This window comes from Oryza glaberrima, chromosome 2 (genome assembly GCF_000147395.1).
Source record: "Oryza glaberrima chromosome 2, OglaRS2, whole genome shotgun sequence".
NCBI lineage: Eukaryota > Viridiplantae > Streptophyta > Magnoliopsida > Poales > Poaceae > Oryza > Oryza glaberrima.
In genome coordinates this window covers 31,535,172-31,553,948 of record NC_068327.1, presented here as the reverse complement: position 1 = coordinate 31,553,948, position 18,777 = coordinate 31,535,172, and the positions used below count along the sequence as shown (strand labels likewise).

Sequence of the window (18,777 nt, the reverse complement as noted above, 5' to 3'; positions counted from 1 at the left end):
CTGCTTCCGCTAATACCTCTGTCCCGAACAGTTGACGCTCGCCTGTCTGGTCCCAGAAGAGAGGTGTGCGGTACTTTCGGCCGTATAAAGCTTCAAACGGTGCCATCTGTAGACTGGCCTGGTAGCTGTTGTTGTACGAGAATTCCGCATATGGCAAGCTTTTGTCCCAAGCTCCACCAAAATCAAGAGCGCAAGCTCTCAACATATCTTCCAAGATTTGATTGACTCGCTCGGTCTGACCATCGGTTTGCGGGTGATAGGCCGTGCTGAAATTTAAACGTGTCCCCAATTCTTCCTACAGCTTCTGCCAGAATTTTGAGGTGAACTGACTCCCTCGATCAGACACAATCTTTTTGGGTACTCCATGTAGACACATGATTCTCGAGAGGTAGAGCTCTGCCAACCTTTTGCCCGTATACGTGGTATGTACTGGTATGAAGTGAGCAACCTTAGTGAGTCGATCCACGACTACCCAGATTGAATCATGACCCGATGATGTCCGGGGCAGTCCTGTTATAAAGTCCATTCCAATCTCCTCCCATTTCCATTCCGGGATTTGAAGAGGTTGGAGTAAACCTGCTGGTCTTTGGTGCTCTGCCTTCACTCGTTGGCAAACATCGCAGAGTGCGACGAATTCAGCTATTTCTCTCCTCATGTTGACCCACCAAAACTTTTCTTTGAGGTCTTGATACATTTTAGTGCTACCTGGATGAATGGAGTACTGGGTCTGATGAGCTTCGGTGAGTATCAGATCCTTCAGTTCCTTGTCGTCAGGTACACACAATCTTTCTCCCAACCAGATTGTGCCATGTTCATCTTCATGGAAATCCCGGGCTTTTCCGACTCTCATGTTCTTTTTCAGCTCTGCTATTTCAGGATCATTTACTTGAGCGGCTCTGACTTGATCGACGAGCGTAGGCCGTGCTTCCAGAGCGGCTATGAACCCGTGTTCAACAATTCCCACGTTGAGATGCTCAAACTCCTGCCGCAATTCCTCACACATGCCCTCGATGCATAGGGCAGTGCAGTAACTCTTCCTGCTTAATGCGTCTGCCACCACATTGGCTTTCCCCGGGTGGTAGTGAATGCTCATATCATAGTATTTGATTAATTCCAACCATCTTCGTTGTCGGATATTTAGGTTCGGTTGGGTGAAGATGTATTTCAGACTCTTGTGATCCGTATATACTTCACAGCGGTTGCCAATCAGATAGTGCCTCCAGATCTTCAAAGCATGAACCACTGCTGCCAATTCCAGGTCATGAGTTGGATAATTCCCTTCGTGTGGACGCAACTGCCGCGAGGCATACGCAACCACTCTGCCCTCTTGCATTACGACACATCCAAGTCCGTGGTGGGATGCATCGCAATAGACTTGGAAGTCTTTCATCTGGTCGGGCAGAATCAAAAATGGTGCGGATACTAATTTCTTTTTGAGCTCCTCAAAACTCTTGTCGCACTCAGCTGTCCATTTAAACTTCTCATCTTTCTTAAGCAACTGAGTCATGGGTCGGGCGATCCTGGAGAAGTTTTCGATGAATCGGCGGTAATAACCTGCAAGTCCTAGAAAACTTCGAATCAGCGACACGGTCTTAGGTGGGGTCCATTTGGTAACTGACTCCACGTTCGATGGATCAACTGCCACGCCCTGAGCTGTAATGACGTGACCCAGAAATTTGACTTCAGACAACCAAAAGTCACACTTGCTGAACTTGGCGTATAACTGGTGCTCCTTCAACTTCTCGAGTACCAGAGGGAGATGTTGCTCATGTTCTTCTTCGGACTTTGAATAGATAAGTATGTCGTCGATGAATACCACAACAAACTTGTCCAGAAATTCCATGAACACTTTGTTCATCAAGTTCATGAAGAATGCGGGTGCATTGGTAAGTCCGAAAGACATAACCGTGCACTCATATAACCCATACCGAGTGGTGAAGGCCGTCTTTGGAATATCCTCTTCCCGGATTCTTAACTGGTGATAGCCTGATCGCAGGTCTATCTTAGAGAACACCTTAGCTCCTTTCAGTTGATCAAACAAATCATCGATCCGCGGTAAAGGATATTTATTCTTGATTATGACCTCGTTGAGTGCGCGATAATCGACGCACATCCTTTTCGTCTTATCCTTTTTCTCCACAAAAATGACCGGATCACCCCAAGGTGAAGTACTTGGTCGAATGTACCCTTTCTGCAGCTGCTCATCAACCTGCTTCTTGACCTCTGCTAGTTCGTTGGCCGCCATCCTGTACGGTCTCTTGTAAATTGGCGCGGTTCCCGGTGCCAAATCAATCCGGAATTCAATCTCTCTCTTGGGTGGCATGGTAGTGAGGTCTTCGGGAAACACTTCTGGGTACTCGCAGACTATGGGAATCTCTTCCAATTTCCTCGAATTCTTCTCCTCGGTGACCACTGGGATTTCCACCTCAATCTGATTCAAAGAGACCCCTTGCTTTGGTGAGTCTGGTGATTTGTACACTACTGTTTCTCCCTTCTCGTTGGTCAAGGTGACTGTGCGATTCGCACAATCAATGACTCCCTTGAACTTGGTCAGCCAATCCATCCCAAGAATGACATCTAGGTCTTTGGATTCCAGAAGAATGAGGTTGGCTAGAAATGGTGATCTTTGGATTTGTATTGTTATAGAAGGGCTGAATTGTACCGAAGTGGAGCTATTCTCTGGGGTATGAACCCGCATTGGTGTGCTAAGTTCCTCTCTTACTAACCCATGCATCCCGACAAACTTCTTTGAAATGAACGAATGCGTTGCACCAGAATCAAAAAGTACTGTTGCAGGGATTGAGTTAACAGGAAACGTACCCAGTACGACCTCTGGTGCTGCTTGTGCCTCCTCTGCGGACGCGTGGTTGACACGAGCCTGGACAAACCTTGGCCCGGCACGCCTTGGCTTCGGGCATTTGTCAGCGAAGTGGCCAAGCTCGCCACAGTTGAAGCAGGACCCTGGCTTTGTCCCAGTCTCCTTCTTGGCTTGCGCGGACGGAGCTGACTGTGCTAGTGCCATTGGTGGGAGCGGAGCTGCACTGCGGTTGGGCTGACCGCCATGGTGGTTCTGGCTGCCACTAGCGCCCTGGTGGAAGTTGCTAGAGTTGAACGGGCGGTACTGGCGGACGATCATGGTGGTAGGTCCACCCTGCTGTCCGGGAGTGAAGCGCGGTCGCTGGTGGCTCCCTTGGTTGGATCGGAACTGCGCCGCCTTCCTCTTCCTTTCCATTTTGTTGCGCTGATCCTCCTGACGGATTGCCTTGTCAACCAACCTCTCAAAGTCGGCGTAATCTCCAGATATCAGTTGGTTGGTCAGCTCGTCATCCAGACCTGCCATGAACTTTTCCTGCTTCTCGGCATCGGTGCGGACATCCTCTGGTGCATATCACGCGAGGCGATTGAACTCATGGAGGTACTCGATCACTGTCCTGTTGCCCTGATGGAGTGCCCGGAATTCCCTCATCTTTTGTGCCACGACCCCGTCTGGCACCTGCGCCTTCCTGAAGCTACGACAGAACTCCGCCCAAGTGACTTCAGTGCCTGGCGAGCAGGTGGCCATGTGATTGTCCCACCAAGCTGACGCAGGACCTTGAAGCTGGTGTATGGCGAAAGCGACCTTCTCCTGATCATTGCACTGCAGGAGATTCAGCTTCTTCTCTATGGCATGGAGCCAGTCATTCGCCTCCATAGGGTTGGTGGTGCTGGAGAAGGTGGGTGGTCTAACGCGTAGAAACTCCGGCAGTTTTGGACTGAGGGGGAGGGGGACCAAACTGCTGCTGCTGCTGCTCGGCTTGCTGCTGCATCCTCTGGTACATCTGCTGGTGCTGCTGCTGCATCTGCTGCATCATAGTTGTCATCATCTGTGTCTGATGAGCCATTACTTGGGCAAGGGTCGGATTCTCGGGGAGTGGTGGCGGACCATTGCCGGAATCGCTGTTGGGATGCACACCATCAGTGCGTTCTTCGCCGTTGCTGCCCTCGCTTGTTGCGCGGCTACCATTCCTGGTGTAGACCATCTTGAGGAAGAGCAGACGGGGGAAAAGAAGAAAAATAGATGCTCAGGAACTAAGCTTTATTATATATGAATTTAAACTGCAATTGTTCTGATCTGAATTAAAACACTTAAAAAGCAAGCGAAAATCCTTATTAAGACAGCCATATCATAGGCACATGATATCGACCGTCAACTGACCCATAAGCAAGCAACCTAAACACACAAACTAACAAACAAATGCTAGACAATCGATAAACTAATGGAAAACGAGCCTAATGCTCGGGACGGCTCCTGCGGTCGGTGGAGTCGAAGACGTCCTCCTGCTCATCACCAGGTCCCTCCGAGCGACTCCTGGAGCCTGGCAGATAAGTCTCGCCGCTGCCCGGCTCTGAGCCACTGGAGCTGCTGCTGCTGCGGTCGCGACTGCCACTGGGAGTAGCAGACAACCAACCTCCGTTGCCACTAGCTGGACCCCTGGCGGCTGATGCTGGAGCGAAGGAGAGAGCGGACGCGGGAGCTGACACGGGAACAGGAGCTGGAGCTGGCGCTGGAGCTGCGGGAAGTGCTGGAGCTGCGGGAACTGCGGGCGGAGGTGGGTTCCTGGGCGCAAGCTGGATGCGCACGGGTGCAGTCGTTGTCTTGCGGGGCGTGGTGCGGATCCGGACTCCTCTTGGCGCTGGGAGACCCTTCAACTGGGCATTCTCCTTCTTCAGGCGTGCTATCTCGTCCTTCAGAGCGACGATCCTCATGAGCTTCCCATCATTCAAGGCCTTGGACGCCTTGTGCAGGTCCGAGTGCATCCTATCCAATCCCCTCATCACAGCACACATGTGACCAAAGGTGGTGTCATTCTCGCCGGCTGTCGGACGGAAAGTACTGACATCATCACCGTTGGCTCGACGAGGGTGAAATCGGTACGCCGTGTCGTGGAAGATGTAGTTGTGGCTCTCCCGTAGTCTGGCCATCATCAGGTATGCTGCCTCCTGACAGGCGTGATCTGCTGTGCCTCCGGATGCCTCAACCACCATATTGGCTAGGCAGGTACCCACGTAGCCATGGACCTCCAGGCGGACACGGTGAGGAAGCTCGCCGCTGAGTGGTGGAACAGTCGTGTACTCTGGCGCGTTGGGGTAGCCCACCACCAGCATCATACGTGCTAACTCTGCCACAAAGTCGATCATGCCTTCTCCGCGGTGGTTGGGTGGGTGGCCGGCCATCTAGAGAAGACAAAGGAGTAGGATCAATGCATGCTCAAATCCAAATTTAAATAAAGCAATAAAGGACTCAAATAAGAGAATCAAATAAGAGCGAAATTTTATGCATAGATCATTTTGCATGAGAGCGAATAAATAAGACAGACTTACATAACGATAAAATAATGGGGAAATTAGATACATACTAATAATAACAATAAAGGCAGAAATACCTTGCAACCCATATTCCTGAGCTAGGACCTAATGCATTTCACCCATCAAATCCCAACTGACTGACGAATAAACCCCAAATAATTTTACTAAAACCCTAGACTGACTTGTTTTGACAAATCTCACTTCAACGAGCAACAAAGATTTTTCCCTTGAACCACAAGAACAGATCCCAATTTTCCCGGAACAAATCCAATTGCAAAGAACATATGCAATGAAAAGGATTCAGAGGGCTCTTAGGTTTTTCCATTTGGCTTGTCCTACGGTCAAGGTCGGCTCTGATACCAACTTGTCACGCCCAGAAATTCCGAATAGAATTCCAAGCAGAATGTGCATTAAAATCCCCGTCCAGGACCGGTCGGGGTACACAAACGATAATGTTGACATTCAGATCCACGTCTTACAAACATCATAAAAGTCTTACATAAATGCAGCGGAAAAACAAAAGATAACTGGGCTAAGCCTGGACTTGAACTGCAGCGGGAACACCACTCCACAGGCATCCTCGACGGCACGGACGAAGCCTACTCCTCAGAGAAACCACCATCTGACACACACTCGTACTCTGGGGTTGGGGAAAATAGAGCAAGACTGAGTACTACCCACTGTACTCAGCAAGTCATACCGGAATAGGGGTATGATGCAGGGAATTATCAAAGGAGAGCTAGAGTGGTTCATTTGCATAAAGCGAGCATTTATAAACAGAAGTTTAAAGAAGAAAACAGTCGTAATAATTAATCAATATTAATCATCCACTGTCCAACGCTATACCACGTTGCGACAGGCCCAACCATCCACCTATACTATCCAATTTCATTAGACTAAGCTAGGGTGAGACTAATCACGGTGAATCTGGTTGACCGCCCATAACCGCGGGCACAGCTATTCGAATAGTTTTACTCTGATCAGAGGTGTACAACTGTATCCACAAGACACAGCCCCACGACACGTTTCCGTGCGCCGACATGCCACCACGACATACCGGAAAGAGGCCGTGACAGGACCCTTCGCATAACCCCCTCTAACCAAGCACACCACACCTCAGGTTTCACCCCCACTCCTCGCAAAGCAGCGGGCAGTCCCCTCTCGTGCCTAGGTGAATCCGGAAGCGACAGAGGCCGTCGCAGGGCCCGCCCCGCTCCATCACGCCCACCCTTGCCTGGATGCGTCAGCTAGAGGAAAGCTACACTACAAGCCCAGCCGTTGCCCACGCTGGCTTGTGGTAAGTACGATAAGTTCTTCCAGGGCATCCCGCGAACCGGTCCTTAACTGCCATGGGTGCGACTAGCAAAACCATGCACCCACAGCCCACCATGTGATTCATTTTAATTAACCAACACCAAAACGGTGGTACTAAACCAACCTTACCAATTGAACCTAAAGTCTATATTTTAGTGAGCTTTCCCCATTGTGTGCTAGTGGAACTAAGCATGGCTAAGCAACTCCTAGTCCAACGTCTATTCATGTTATCACCCGAGCTAACAAAGGAACATGGTACCAAAATAGCATGGCTGTAACAATAGGTAAACATCCCATAATAACATTATAAAACGATGCAGTATTTGAAGAAAAACAATAGAGCATTTGCAATATAGGATCAACATGTTCAAGTGATAGGCATGACTTGCCTTGCTCTGCTGCTGGAGGAACCTCGGCGACTATCTCGAAGTATACCGGAGCGTCGGAAGAACCGGAATCTAGCGACATACAAGGCAAACATTGCAAACAGGCTATAAGACTACTAAAACAGAGAACAAAACCATTTTTAATGGATTCTACACATTTTTCTTGATTTACTGAGACTTGAGTGGGCTTAAACGGAGCTCGGATGAATTAGTTATGAATTTTAGAAGATTCACTGTGTTTATTACTATAACAAAAAGTCCTTAAATAATTTATTGCGCAATAATTCCCACGGCTGACGTCATCAGGGGGGTGGCGCCGACGGGCGGGTCCCACTGGTCAGTGGCTCGGGAGATAGGGGAAGGGGCGGCGGCACGTGGGCCCCACTCGGCAGCGGCTCAAGGGGAGGGCACGGCTGGCAAGCGGGCCCCACGGCCCCGGCTCCACGGGCCGGTGTACCGGCTAGGCCCGGCATCAAGCCGGCCGGCCGGCCATGGCAAAGCAGCGGCGCAAGCATGCGACCGCCAGCGACGGCAAACGACGGGCGGCGGCGCGGACGGCGGGCGGCGGTGCGAGCGGCGACGGCCGAACGTGACGGCGAGCGCGCGAAGAGGGCGGCGGCGCACGGGGAAAAAAGGGAAGGAAAGGAAGGGGAGGGAGACCTCACCAGAGGGACGGCAACGGCCGGCGGCGGAAAACGAGGGAGGCGGCGAAGACCGGCGATGCCGAGGTGCGGACGAGCGACGGCGACACCTAGGGAAAAAGAGAGGAGGAATTAGGACGGAGGGAAACCCTCACGGCGACCATCCACGCCGGCCGGAGTTGGAGGGAAGAGAGAACTCACCGGCGACACAAGGGAAATGGGGTTTCGGTGGGATTCCGGTGACGCAAAGCGGCGGCCGGGAAAGGTCTTGCGGCGGCGAAGCTAGGGGTGGCGGTGGCTTAGCACGGCGACAGCTCTAGCGGCGGCGGCGCGAGCTCGGTAGGGGGCACGGGATGGAGCGGTGAGAGCAGAAAACGAGAGAGGAGGGCACAAGGAGCATTTTATAGGCGGAGGGGGAGGCGGACGTGGCCGGGAGGCGCCCCGATTTCGCCGGCGACGTGGGGGAGGAGAGAGAGAAGGTGGTGGCGATTCAAAATCGAATCCCGCCCCTCTCGTGCGCGGGCGCGGCCGGAAGACGCGGGGAGAGGGGGCGGCGACGTGGCGTGGGCACGGGCGACGCGGGGAAAGCGGAGGAGTGGGTGCGGCGGCGGCGGTTTCGGCGGGGTGGTGACCGGCGCGGGCGGCGGGAGGTTGGGGGAGGACCTGACAGGTGGGCCCCACCTGTCGGCGACCCCGGGAGAGGAGGCAGGCGGGGCGGCCTGCCTGGGCCTCGGCCTACGGCCGGCCCAGCGGGAGAAAGGGGAGAAAAAGGAGGAATGGGCCGGCGGCCCATTCAAAGGAAAAGAAAAGAAAAGAAAAGAAAAGAAAGAAAAAGGAAAAAGAAGGAAAAATGATTTTTCCTGGGATTAAAATTGCATGTGCTCAATTTTAATTGGTTAAAATTATTTCGAGAGCTCTGAAAATTCCACTAAAAATCTTGTTAACGTATTTCGACATGTAGAACTCAAGAAAAATTCCACATGCCAATTCCGATTATTATTTGCATTACTTTATTAAGGTTTTCTCTTGATTTGCACTGGCATTTTCTTAGGGTGATTTATAAATTCAATTTTCAGCTTAGGAGGAGAACTTCAGGGTGTGACAGGGGGGGTTATTTATATAGAGCAAGGGTGAGTACAGGAGTACTCAGCAAGTCATGGGAATTATGTGTTTAATGAAGGCTTCAAAGGAAAGGCTGTTGTTTTTACAATTGATTTTAGTTAAACTCCTTTTTTTTAAAACAACTAAGTGAGTGCTTCTCAAACGACACGGATGAGACAGTGCATCTCGTCCGGTCGGAGTGGATGAGACAGTGCATCTCGTCCGGTCTGAGTATGTGCATTGTATCAGTCTTTGATTGATTCAAGATTGGCACCCGGCCACAACTTTCAAACGGCCACCCGGGCCTAGCTGATCCCGTTAGCCACAGATGTTCCAAACATCGAACCCAAATCCACAACAACAATTTCACAAAGCAGTAGTCAAACAAAACTACGCTAAGGAATCACCTTACATCCGCCCATGACCGTGGGCACGGCTGTTCGAACAGTTTAATAACCTCTGCAGAGGGGGCACACTTTACCCACACGATATTACTAACCCGGATCACCCAGCCCGTGCAGAACAGCCACGTCTGGTGTCCTTGAGGCTTTCATGACAAGGCATTTCGAGAGCCGACACAGGTTTACCATATGCCGACGAGAGGGGTCCCAGACCAACAACAGGTTAGGTCCCAGACCATACTGTGCCAGGAAGCCCAGGGGTCCTCCCCGACACCACCCTGGCAAATCCACTTGTCTCCCGGCATCAAGGTTCCCCTGATTAGCTAATTACTCAGCCAGGGGTGTCCCATTCCACCCATGTGGTCGTACTTGTTATATGTTCGGATGAAATTCCAAAGGAATCGGTCCTTAAGTGCAAGAGCGGGAAACCGTGCTCCCGGCACGTCCCCCGGGGTCCTTAAGTGCAAGAGCGGGAAACCGTGCTCCCGGCATGTCCCCCGATCTGCGATTTTTGGAAATTCATTTAGTTCGTAACCACCAACCCAGGTGTTGGGTTTTTCCAAGTCTTTTGTAAAACCCAAGTTTTACCCATCGTTGGATATTTTAAATTTGAGGGGAGGACTCCGACATGCGTGTCCAAAGGCCCGTACATCGAAATACAACAGTCGACAAATGAGGTTTAAGTGTTTATTCAAGGAGGGTAATTGCAGCAATTAGGATTGGGGCCGGTAGGCTATCTCGCAAGCCGCGGCCAAATTTCTTGTGTTAATCCTATCCACGCATTATTTGCGGAAAAGAAATACTTAGATTTAAATTATAGGTGCAAGATGATCAAAGGTGACTTGCCTTGCTCGAGATCTTGAGCTTGATCCTCGAAATCCGCGCACTCCGGGTCTTCGGGCTCCGAAGCTACACGCGAACGAGACGACTCAACAAACGGCGGAATTAAAGCCCTATTATTGACCTCTAAGCGTGCCATTAGATAGATCTCAAGATTTGAGGATTTTTGGAAGTTGAACGGAGTCAAACGGATGTACGGTTGAGAAGATATTGAATTTCTAAGATTATTGGATTTTTGGTCTAAAGGAAAAAGGATTTAATTAAACCCCTTTTTGGAAAAGAAAAGAGGGAGGGAGGGAGATTGAACTTCCCTCGGCGGCTAGGGCGCGGCCTGAGAGAAATGGGCAACTCGGCCGCGCTAAATAGGCCGGCCGGCTCGAGAGAGCACAGCCCATTAGGGCGCGCGGGAGGAAAGGGGAGAGAGAGCCGGTGGTCCGGGCTCACCTCGCGTGGTCCCGAGTGGGACCCGCTTGTCGGCGGCTCGGCTCACCAAGAGCGAGGTGCATGCGGCGCGGCGCTAGGGTTGGGGGGTGGGTGCGGTGCACGCGTGTGGCTCGCGGTGGACGCAGCGCGCGGGTGGCCCACGCGCAGCCTCTCGGCTCTCCGTGGGCCGCGCGCACGCGAGCGGGGACGGAAGGATTGGCTGACCGGGGTCAGCTTGACCCGGTCCGGCCGAGCTAGCTCTGACGTGGCGCCTTCGTGGCTGCCACGCGGGCTGGCGAGAGGAAGACCAAGGCGCCGGCCGCTAATGGACGGCGGGCGGCGGCGGTTTCTCCGGGACGCCGTGCGACGACGAGGTCGACGAGTTGTACACCGGAATGACAAGGGGAAAAGAGAGGGAGCGAGCCAACGGCTCGGATTCGCCGGAGGGGGCTCGACGGCGGCGGATTGCGGCAGCGGCAACCGGTGGCGAGAAAGGGGGAAATCGGCGACGGCGTGACGGGAGATCGATTCGGGCGAGCTAGAGCATCTACGCGACTCCTAGAATCCGTTTCTAGCGTCGGATTGGACGGAACATCGCCGAAGAAGGCCGGCGACGGGCGGTTACTACCGAGCGCGGCGGTGACGGCAGTGAGCCTACTGCAAGCGGCGGCAGTGGTCGGGGTGGCGCAGGCTAGCTACGGGGAGGCTAAACAAGCTACTGCTCGAGTCTAAGGGGAGGAGGAAGAGCGAGGAGGGAGAACGGGGAGGTGTTCTACCGAGACGAGACGGGCGCTGTGACGAGAGGCTGACGGCACGAGAGTGATCTCTCCGGCCTCGGGCCGGGGAAGAGGAAGAAGACGAGCGCCCGGAGTCCCCTTCACGCGTCCTTCGCACACACCGGCTTTCCCGGTGCTTTGGCAACGAACGGCGGAGGTGCAAGCAGGGCGGAGCGACGATGGCGCGGCAGGCGCGGGCTCAGGCGCGGTAGGTGCTGATGGCGGCAACGACTGGCCGGTCGACCACCACAGCGCGCGCGCGCGGGAAGCAACGGGTGGCACGGCGATTTGAGCGGCGTCGGCGGGAGCGGCATCGAGAGGGAGCGAGAGCAGAGAGAGGGGGGAAAGAGAGAGAGCAAGCTCTCTCTTGCTCAGCGCCCGAGCGGCGCACGTGCCTCGCACGTGCGGGCAAGGATGGAGGGGAGAGGAGAGATGGGCTGAGAGGAAATGGCCGGGGAGAAGAGATCGGCCCACGAACTCGAGGGAGGCAAAATAGACTTTTTCGAGAAGATTTGATTCGGGACAGATTGAGGTTAGGGTTTGGATTCGACGATGGATTGGGGATTTGAGATCTGGAATGGCACGGACACTGGATAACAAACAAAGAAACAATTTTCGCATTTAGGATTTTTAAGAGATAGTTTTCCCACTAGACGCCACGACGGGACGGGCGCTACAGGTGCAAAGTTGTAAACTCAGATTCTCTGCTGAGAAGAATCTTGACACTTCAATAGTACTACCATACCTAGTTAAGTTTTGTTGCCTGATGGGTGTTACTTTATTCGTTGCTGCTTAGTATCCCCCTATTGTTTGACATTTCTACGGTTCTTGCTTTTCTGTAGAGTCTGTACTAATACCACTCCATTTGTTGGGCTTGTTCTGTTCTTTTGTGAGACAAACCTGTACTAGCACTACTATTATATCTGCTGAGCTACTGAATCACTGATGTACTTTGCAAACATCTCTTAGATCAAGGGAGCTTAGGTAGACATAATTAAGCTGTATCATGAGACCTAACAGTCTAACAAAGCAACGAAAACCTTTAGTAGAAATAGCAACTAGTGCTGGGGAGAATAATTCTACTTTGGGGAAGCCCAGCACGCATGGAACCCTGGAAGTGGATAGTATGATACTCCAGCATGCAGTTTCCCTTTTCTTGCCTTCCGTGTCGGTCCAGGAATCGCCCAATTTGGCGTTTTATATTGAACCATTTGGTCTCTCTTTTCCATTACGAGGAGAGGGATCAAGTTGTGCCCAATGGGCAGCGAAGAATGATCATGTAAAGACTCTTCTCTGGTTTCTAACTTCCTATGGCTGCTTGGTTAACTCTCCTCTTGCTGTAAGCATGCAGTGAGCCTGACGCTTCAAAAGATGCTTAAATCTTGGGCACACTAGTAGTAGGCTATTGGTGATTTGGAATGTACAAGATTCTTGTTATGGGGTGATCTACAACTATAATGGTGTGAGTACTTGTGCCTACGTTTGACCCTTCCTAGTTTGTGGTCGCAGGAATGCAAGTTGAAGAACCTGAAAAATGCATGCAGTACGGAACAATCGAAATGCTGGCTGCTTTATTTCCAGGAATTGAGACTTGTGGAGTCGGAAAGCAGGTGTTCATGATTTTACGTACAATTTTTAAGTAGTTTCTGTTCTCTTATGCTGGTAACTTGGTTGGGGTCCGATTGTATTTTGCAGTGGCAGTCGTACATGTACTCAATTGTTATGTTCAACCCATCATGCATAATACTAGTAGTATATGCAACTATTCAAACCCCCATTTAAATACAGGGAACATTTTCTGATTTTTGTAGGAACCGAACCTTTTCAAAATAGTTTTTAAAATTCTTTCTAGGAGAATTAACATTTCCTGTGTTTTGATAATGGCAGCAGCCTACCTAAACTTTAGTCCTGTTTTCATCACAGTCAGCCACCATGCAATGATAGACATAAAACTATACCTTAAATCAGTCAACTATACCTTAAACTTAGGAAGAGAAGGTGCCAAGCCTGTGGGAGCCTCAGTGCGTGTCCAGAGAATAATTTCTTTCACTTTCTTTAACTAATTTTGCTACTACTCCTGCCATAGATAGCAACCCCGGACGTGCACCCAACCAACCTACACTTACCAGCCGCATTGGATGCCGTTGCTCCCCACACACACCGAACCAACGGTGAGCATGTGACCTCAGGGTGGGCCATACCCTGACGCTGCCAACTGGAAGATTTTGGCCAAAAACCGTGTTTCCTCCATTGTTAATTACCCTGAGGTGACATGGCAACCATAAGTTTTTGCTATATGGGTACATGGACCAATCTGCGTCTTATTGTTTTGGTTTTGTTCTGGGAAAGGTCAGGCTGGTTTTTTAAGGGCTGGAATGACAACGATAATGATGTCCATAGGAGTATGATAAGTAGGCGTGAGATAAGATATGACGTTTTAAGTTTCCATCAACTATATATTATCTTGTAGATTTGTCAAGATGATAGTGAACGGAAGGTTTTTCTTTTTTTCTAGTGCTGTTATCATTTGTTGTCATAACCATGTTCACATGTTATGTTAGTAAAGTGTATTATAAATACTATAGTTTAGGAGAAAAGTAAACTTAACTATAAAAAGATAGTCACTCCTACAGTCATGCATATCAAGTTGCGCCATTATTCGTTTGTCTGATACTTTCTTCGGAACAAAACAATCATTTGTTACAGCAACACACCGAACCACCCTCGGTCATGATAATGCTAGCTCTTTATCGACAGCACCTCTAGAACAGCAATATGTATTTGATTGATAGATCGAGATTCTAGGTACGAATTGGTCCCCCTCCTTAATTAAAACCAACCAAAAAAACCAGCTCATACAAGATTAACCTATGGGAAATTTGCTATTGGTAAAACCAAATTATATTTCTCCTTTTTCTCAGTTTTCTCTCCTATATGGTCCCCACCTTGCAGTTATATAATCGGTGCTCCAGATGTAGGCATACAAAATTGCAATAAAGAATGGTTTTGTAGGCGTCGCTTGGAACAAGGAGGAGGATTAAAGAACATCCCCCAGTTGGAATGATGCAGTCGAGGGGGGCAGCAGCGGAAGCGACGGCGGGGAGGAGCCGAGGAGGCTGCAGGCGCAGCGAGCAGCAGCAGCTTCTTCGCGCGGCGGAGGCACCGAGGGAGGAGGCGCGTGGTAGCCATGCTTCTCCCCTCATCATCTTCTTATTCCTACGCCTCCAAAGGTCATAATCCAAACCTTTCTCTTCTCCCTTCCTAGACGATGTAGCAGTAGCTATACCCCTGATCTTGTGCAAGTGCTGAGACCACTGGGTAATCTTGGTTTCTTGGAGCATATGTTTGTTTGCTGATCTTGTGCAAGTGCTGAGACCACTGGGTAATCTTGGTTTCTTGGAGCATATGTTTGTTTGTGTGCGTGTTCTTGATCTCCCATCTCCTGGGTAGTTTGTCATGCTTGACTTTTCGTAGTCAAAGAACGATTCTTTTATAGGATTGTAATGGAGCATATTCTTGATGCCGAGGCTTATTACGCTTAGTGTTTGTGGATTTGACTGGATGCATGTCGTTTTGGCACAAAGATTGATTGAGTATGGAGATTGTTGACTAGTCGTGTGTGGCTTGTAAGGCTACTATTGGATGTCTTTGGGGCTCTAGGGAGGATCTCTCAAGTCTCAGTGTCAGACTCGATGGCAGCAGTTGTTGTCATGCATGTTCTTGGGAATTTAGATCATATATCATCATCATATAAGCTTGTGTTTATCACTTGATGTGGGCACATTTCTAGTGCTGCCTTTCTCTCGACCATATTTGAGGACGAGTGATGTGTTGATGACTGATGAAGTGATGATATACTCGGACTATAGAAATTCAGTCCACCTATTCTGTGTGTTCCTATAGATAATTTCCTGCTGGTTAATACTCTTTATATTTGTTGTATCTTTAGGTTGTGTTGTATGGATTTATTTGGTATATTTTGCATCGGTTGTATTTTCCCAGTGCTATTCATATACAGTACATGACAGTCTTGCTTTTTTTTTTCTGAAGGAAGTTTTTGGTTTGTTGATCTTTGTCTACAAAACATAGCTAAATATGGGACAAAGGAACTGTATTTTTCCGACTTTTAAGAATTAAAATGACAGATCAATGAAATCTTGTGTGTTTTAGCTCTGCCAATTAGCTAAACTTGGGTCATATCTGAGGCTTACTCGAGGAAAACACCAAGATAGACATTATGAACTTGGCAGTTGGCACATTGAACAAACAGTTCATTTTGTGGCACGTGCATTTATTATCTAGCATATTAGATGAGTTTATTAGTTTCAATTAAGACATCAATTAGAAAGATTGGAGGAATATTATTTCTTTGGCAAGCATCTTCTTCAATGTTAGCATAAGTACAACCTCTAGTTACAAAGAAACAATGCTGCCCTCAAACATTTTTGTGTTAGACCATTCATTTTAACTATTCTTTTTTTGAAACCGATCATTTTAACTATTCTCTCCGTCCCAAAATTTAGCGACTAGTCCTAGGTTGCGATATTTTGGGATGGAGGGAGTAGAATTTTCTTGACCTTTTTGAGAGTCCAAAGCACTCACTAAACTCAGAATGTACCACATTCAAGCCCTGGTGAAGCACATGTGCAAATTTCCACACTGAAACATGCACAAATATGTATCCATGTGTGCTTCTTAAATTGGACAACATCAACACTTGTAGTACCTAGCAGTCGGGCCATTTCAGAAAGTAGAAAATTTTATTTTGTTTTGTTTGACTAAACGTAGTAAATAAGAAGCTTGTTGGTAAACGCAAGATTCATGTCCTGTCCTGGCTGATTCACTAAACAGATAGTAGTATCTTCAAGAAGCAACTAAATATGTATTCCTGAAAAACTAGGTAGAAGGGACAAGATATTGACATAAATTTGTGGAGGTAAATTTAAAACATTGCTTGCTACACATGAGTGATACCTTAAGCTTATAAGCATAAGCAATAATTTGAATTGAAAACTTAATTTTCGAGTTGATTTTGGTATATTTTCATCATACTAGTTTATTTTACAGCATTTGCCTTTATATCACTAAGAACACATATATAAAAGTTTTACCCATAAGTTATTTTTTAATCACTAATAAACCGTTTCACTTATAATAAGTATAAGCGAAACGACGAGGCTGCTAAATTCTACACAAGTACTGAATCTAAACTTTCTGAGGATGTTATTCTCTTTTGTTGTTTATCTGGTTTGGATAATGCCAGGATACTTCCTGTGTTTCCTCATGATTCCTTTTGTAATTTATCAACCTACACTACATTTTCCTGCTGTCACCAGGTGACTCCTTCAGGAGAACTGTTGATGGTCCTATGAGGTCAACGTTGACTTTTGATAATAATCATTCTGTAGTGCCAAGTCAAAACATTGATTACGGCCAGCCAATGGTAAGATATGCTAATGGAGCCAACATTAGATCTGGCAAAGTCAGCTCATCCTATTCTTTATAAGTAACCGTGCATCTGATTATTTTCTGTATATTTCACAGGCTTGCATTTCATACCCATACAACGATTCTGGTTCAGGAGTTTGGCCATCCTACAGTTCACGCTCGGTGGTACGTTCTTCTAACAAGTTCTCTCTCAATTCTCTCAAGGTCTTCAAACTTTTGCAGAGGAAGCTAACAAACTAGTAGTAACATTTTTTTATCAACATATGTAATTATAAGGGTATAATTCATGCATCCAGGTCCTGCTTAGGAGATCCCATTATTTATCTATGAACAGTCCAGCCTGATTTGATTTAGTCTAGAGGCTTAAAATATGTCACTTTTCCCATTTGTTGTAAAGAAACTGCCTGGTTTTGCATAAAAATGGATTGAGTCATCAATAACCTCAACAGGGTAGTATGTCTGAAGCTCTTTATATAGCACAAAAAGATTACCTTTGAGCATTATTTTAGGTTTTGCCAACCTCACCTGTAAATGGTGTAGGTTGATGCATTAAATTAAACTAGTGAGAAGACATAACTAATGTCTATTTGAGTAATGCAGTCACATGCAGTTCATAATTCTTAAGAACTAGTACTAGATATACGTGAGTTTATTCACTAGATCAATATTATTCAGGGAGAACATGTAGTAGTTATGCAAACCATGTGCGCACACATCTCTTGGGGCATCCAGCTTATTTTTATCTATATTTTCATGGGTCTTGCCTAATCAGTTGTACTTAAAACAGTTCCATCCTCAAATTGTGGGAGGAGGCACATCGCCAAGAGTTCCCTTGCCCTCCCTGGAGATAGCAGATGATGGGCCCATATATGTCAATCCCAAACAATATCATGGAATTCTTCGCAGAAGACAACTGCGTGCTAAGTTAGAGGCCCAGAATAAGCTCGTCAAAACCCGAAAGGTTCTTGCCACTGCCAACTGATCCATTGATGTTTTTACCTTCCATTGCCATCTCCTTGTGCATCTTGCATTAACCTTTTAATATTGTTAACCACTCTGCTTGGCTTAATATTGTAAACAATCTCCATGTGCAGCCTTACCTTCACGAATCTCGGCATCGCCATGCAATGAAGAGGGCTAGGGGCACTGGTGGGCGATTCCTGAATACCAAGCAGCTCCAGCTGCAGCAACAGTCTCACACTACCTCCACCAAGACCACCACAGACAGCCAAAATTCTTCAGGTTCAGTCCATCTACGGCTAGGTGGTGGCGCAATCGGAGATCAAACTCCATTTCCGTTCAAAGCAATGGATTCACAAGCTAACATCAAGAGAGCTGCAGCTTCTGCTTCCACCTTCACTGTAACTTCTGCGGCACAGAAAGACGACGCCTTCTTCGACCGCCATGGCCACCATCTCAGTAGCTTCTCCGGCCATTTTGTCCAGGCAAGCGCACAAGGTGGCGTCGGCAGCATGCATAACGGGTCACAGCAGAGGGTTCCTGCTATGAGATGAGACTTGCAAATCATCATCATATATGGTGTGGTCTGGTCCCTCCTTAGGCAATTCATCCTTGGCTTAAGTTTCATGGCTTGTTTAGGACTTCAGAGACGCTTCATAGTGCTGTGCTTTTGCAGCCCATAAGTCTGGGCTTAATTGTGATGTGTAATATCCATGTATTGGTGTGATGAAGTTGTCCCTGTTTGAATAAACTCTTTGTCTGTTGGTTATACAATGTGTTGCAAAACTTTACAGTAGTGTTGTGCAATGTGCATTAGGACAAGGTCTGAAATGCCCCTCATTTTTGTGAATCACAAAGGGTAGGATGGAAACCGGAAAATTTTGTGTCAAAATTAACATATTGCAAATGTAGGACATGTATATGTTGTACTAGGTGGTGTTCCAACTAATTTCAGCTTACTATACTGTACTGTATGATGGAGGGAGTAGTTATTTGGGACAAATTTAAATTCTAAGGGCTTACTCGGATCACAGGATTGTAAAAAATATAGGAATAGGGAAATCATAGTAATATGATAGGAATGTATGTGTAAAATAGAGGATTGAAAAACACGGGAATTTTGTAGATATGATTGGTAAAC

At 48.1% G+C, this 18,777-nt stretch overlaps 1 protein-coding gene across 1 annotated transcript; it reads left to right on the top strand.

Moving 5' to 3' along the window:
* Positions 1-14,252: 14,252 nt before the first annotated feature.
* Positions 14,253-18,458, top strand: LOC127763595 (nuclear transcription factor Y subunit A-4-like). The gene is made up of 5 exons (XM_052288344.1): positions 14,253-14,458; positions 16,565-16,671; positions 16,773-16,841; positions 17,464-17,637; positions 17,771-18,458. The coding sequence occupies exons 1-5, from the start codon at positions 14,416-14,418 to the stop codon at positions 18,188-18,190; spliced, it is 813 nt and encodes a 270-aa protein (XP_052144304.1). The 5' UTR covers positions 14,253-14,415; the 3' UTR covers positions 18,191-18,458.
* Positions 18,459-18,777: the final 319 nt, after the last annotated feature.

Bases quoted from the DNA above. Each gene is read 5' to 3' on its own strand.
- LOC127763595 (XM_052288344.1), top strand. From the start codon at position 14,416: ATGCTTCTCCCCTCATCATCTTCTTATTCCTACGCCTCCAAAG. The intron at 16,842-17,463 runs GTACGTTCTTCT...TACTTAAAACAG, and splicing joins CCTACAGTTCACGCTCGGTG to TTCCATCCTCAAATTGTGGG. The intron at 17,638-17,770 runs GTTCTTGCCACT...CTCCATGTGCAG, and splicing joins AGCTCGTCAAAACCCGAAAG to CCTTACCTTCACGAATCTCG.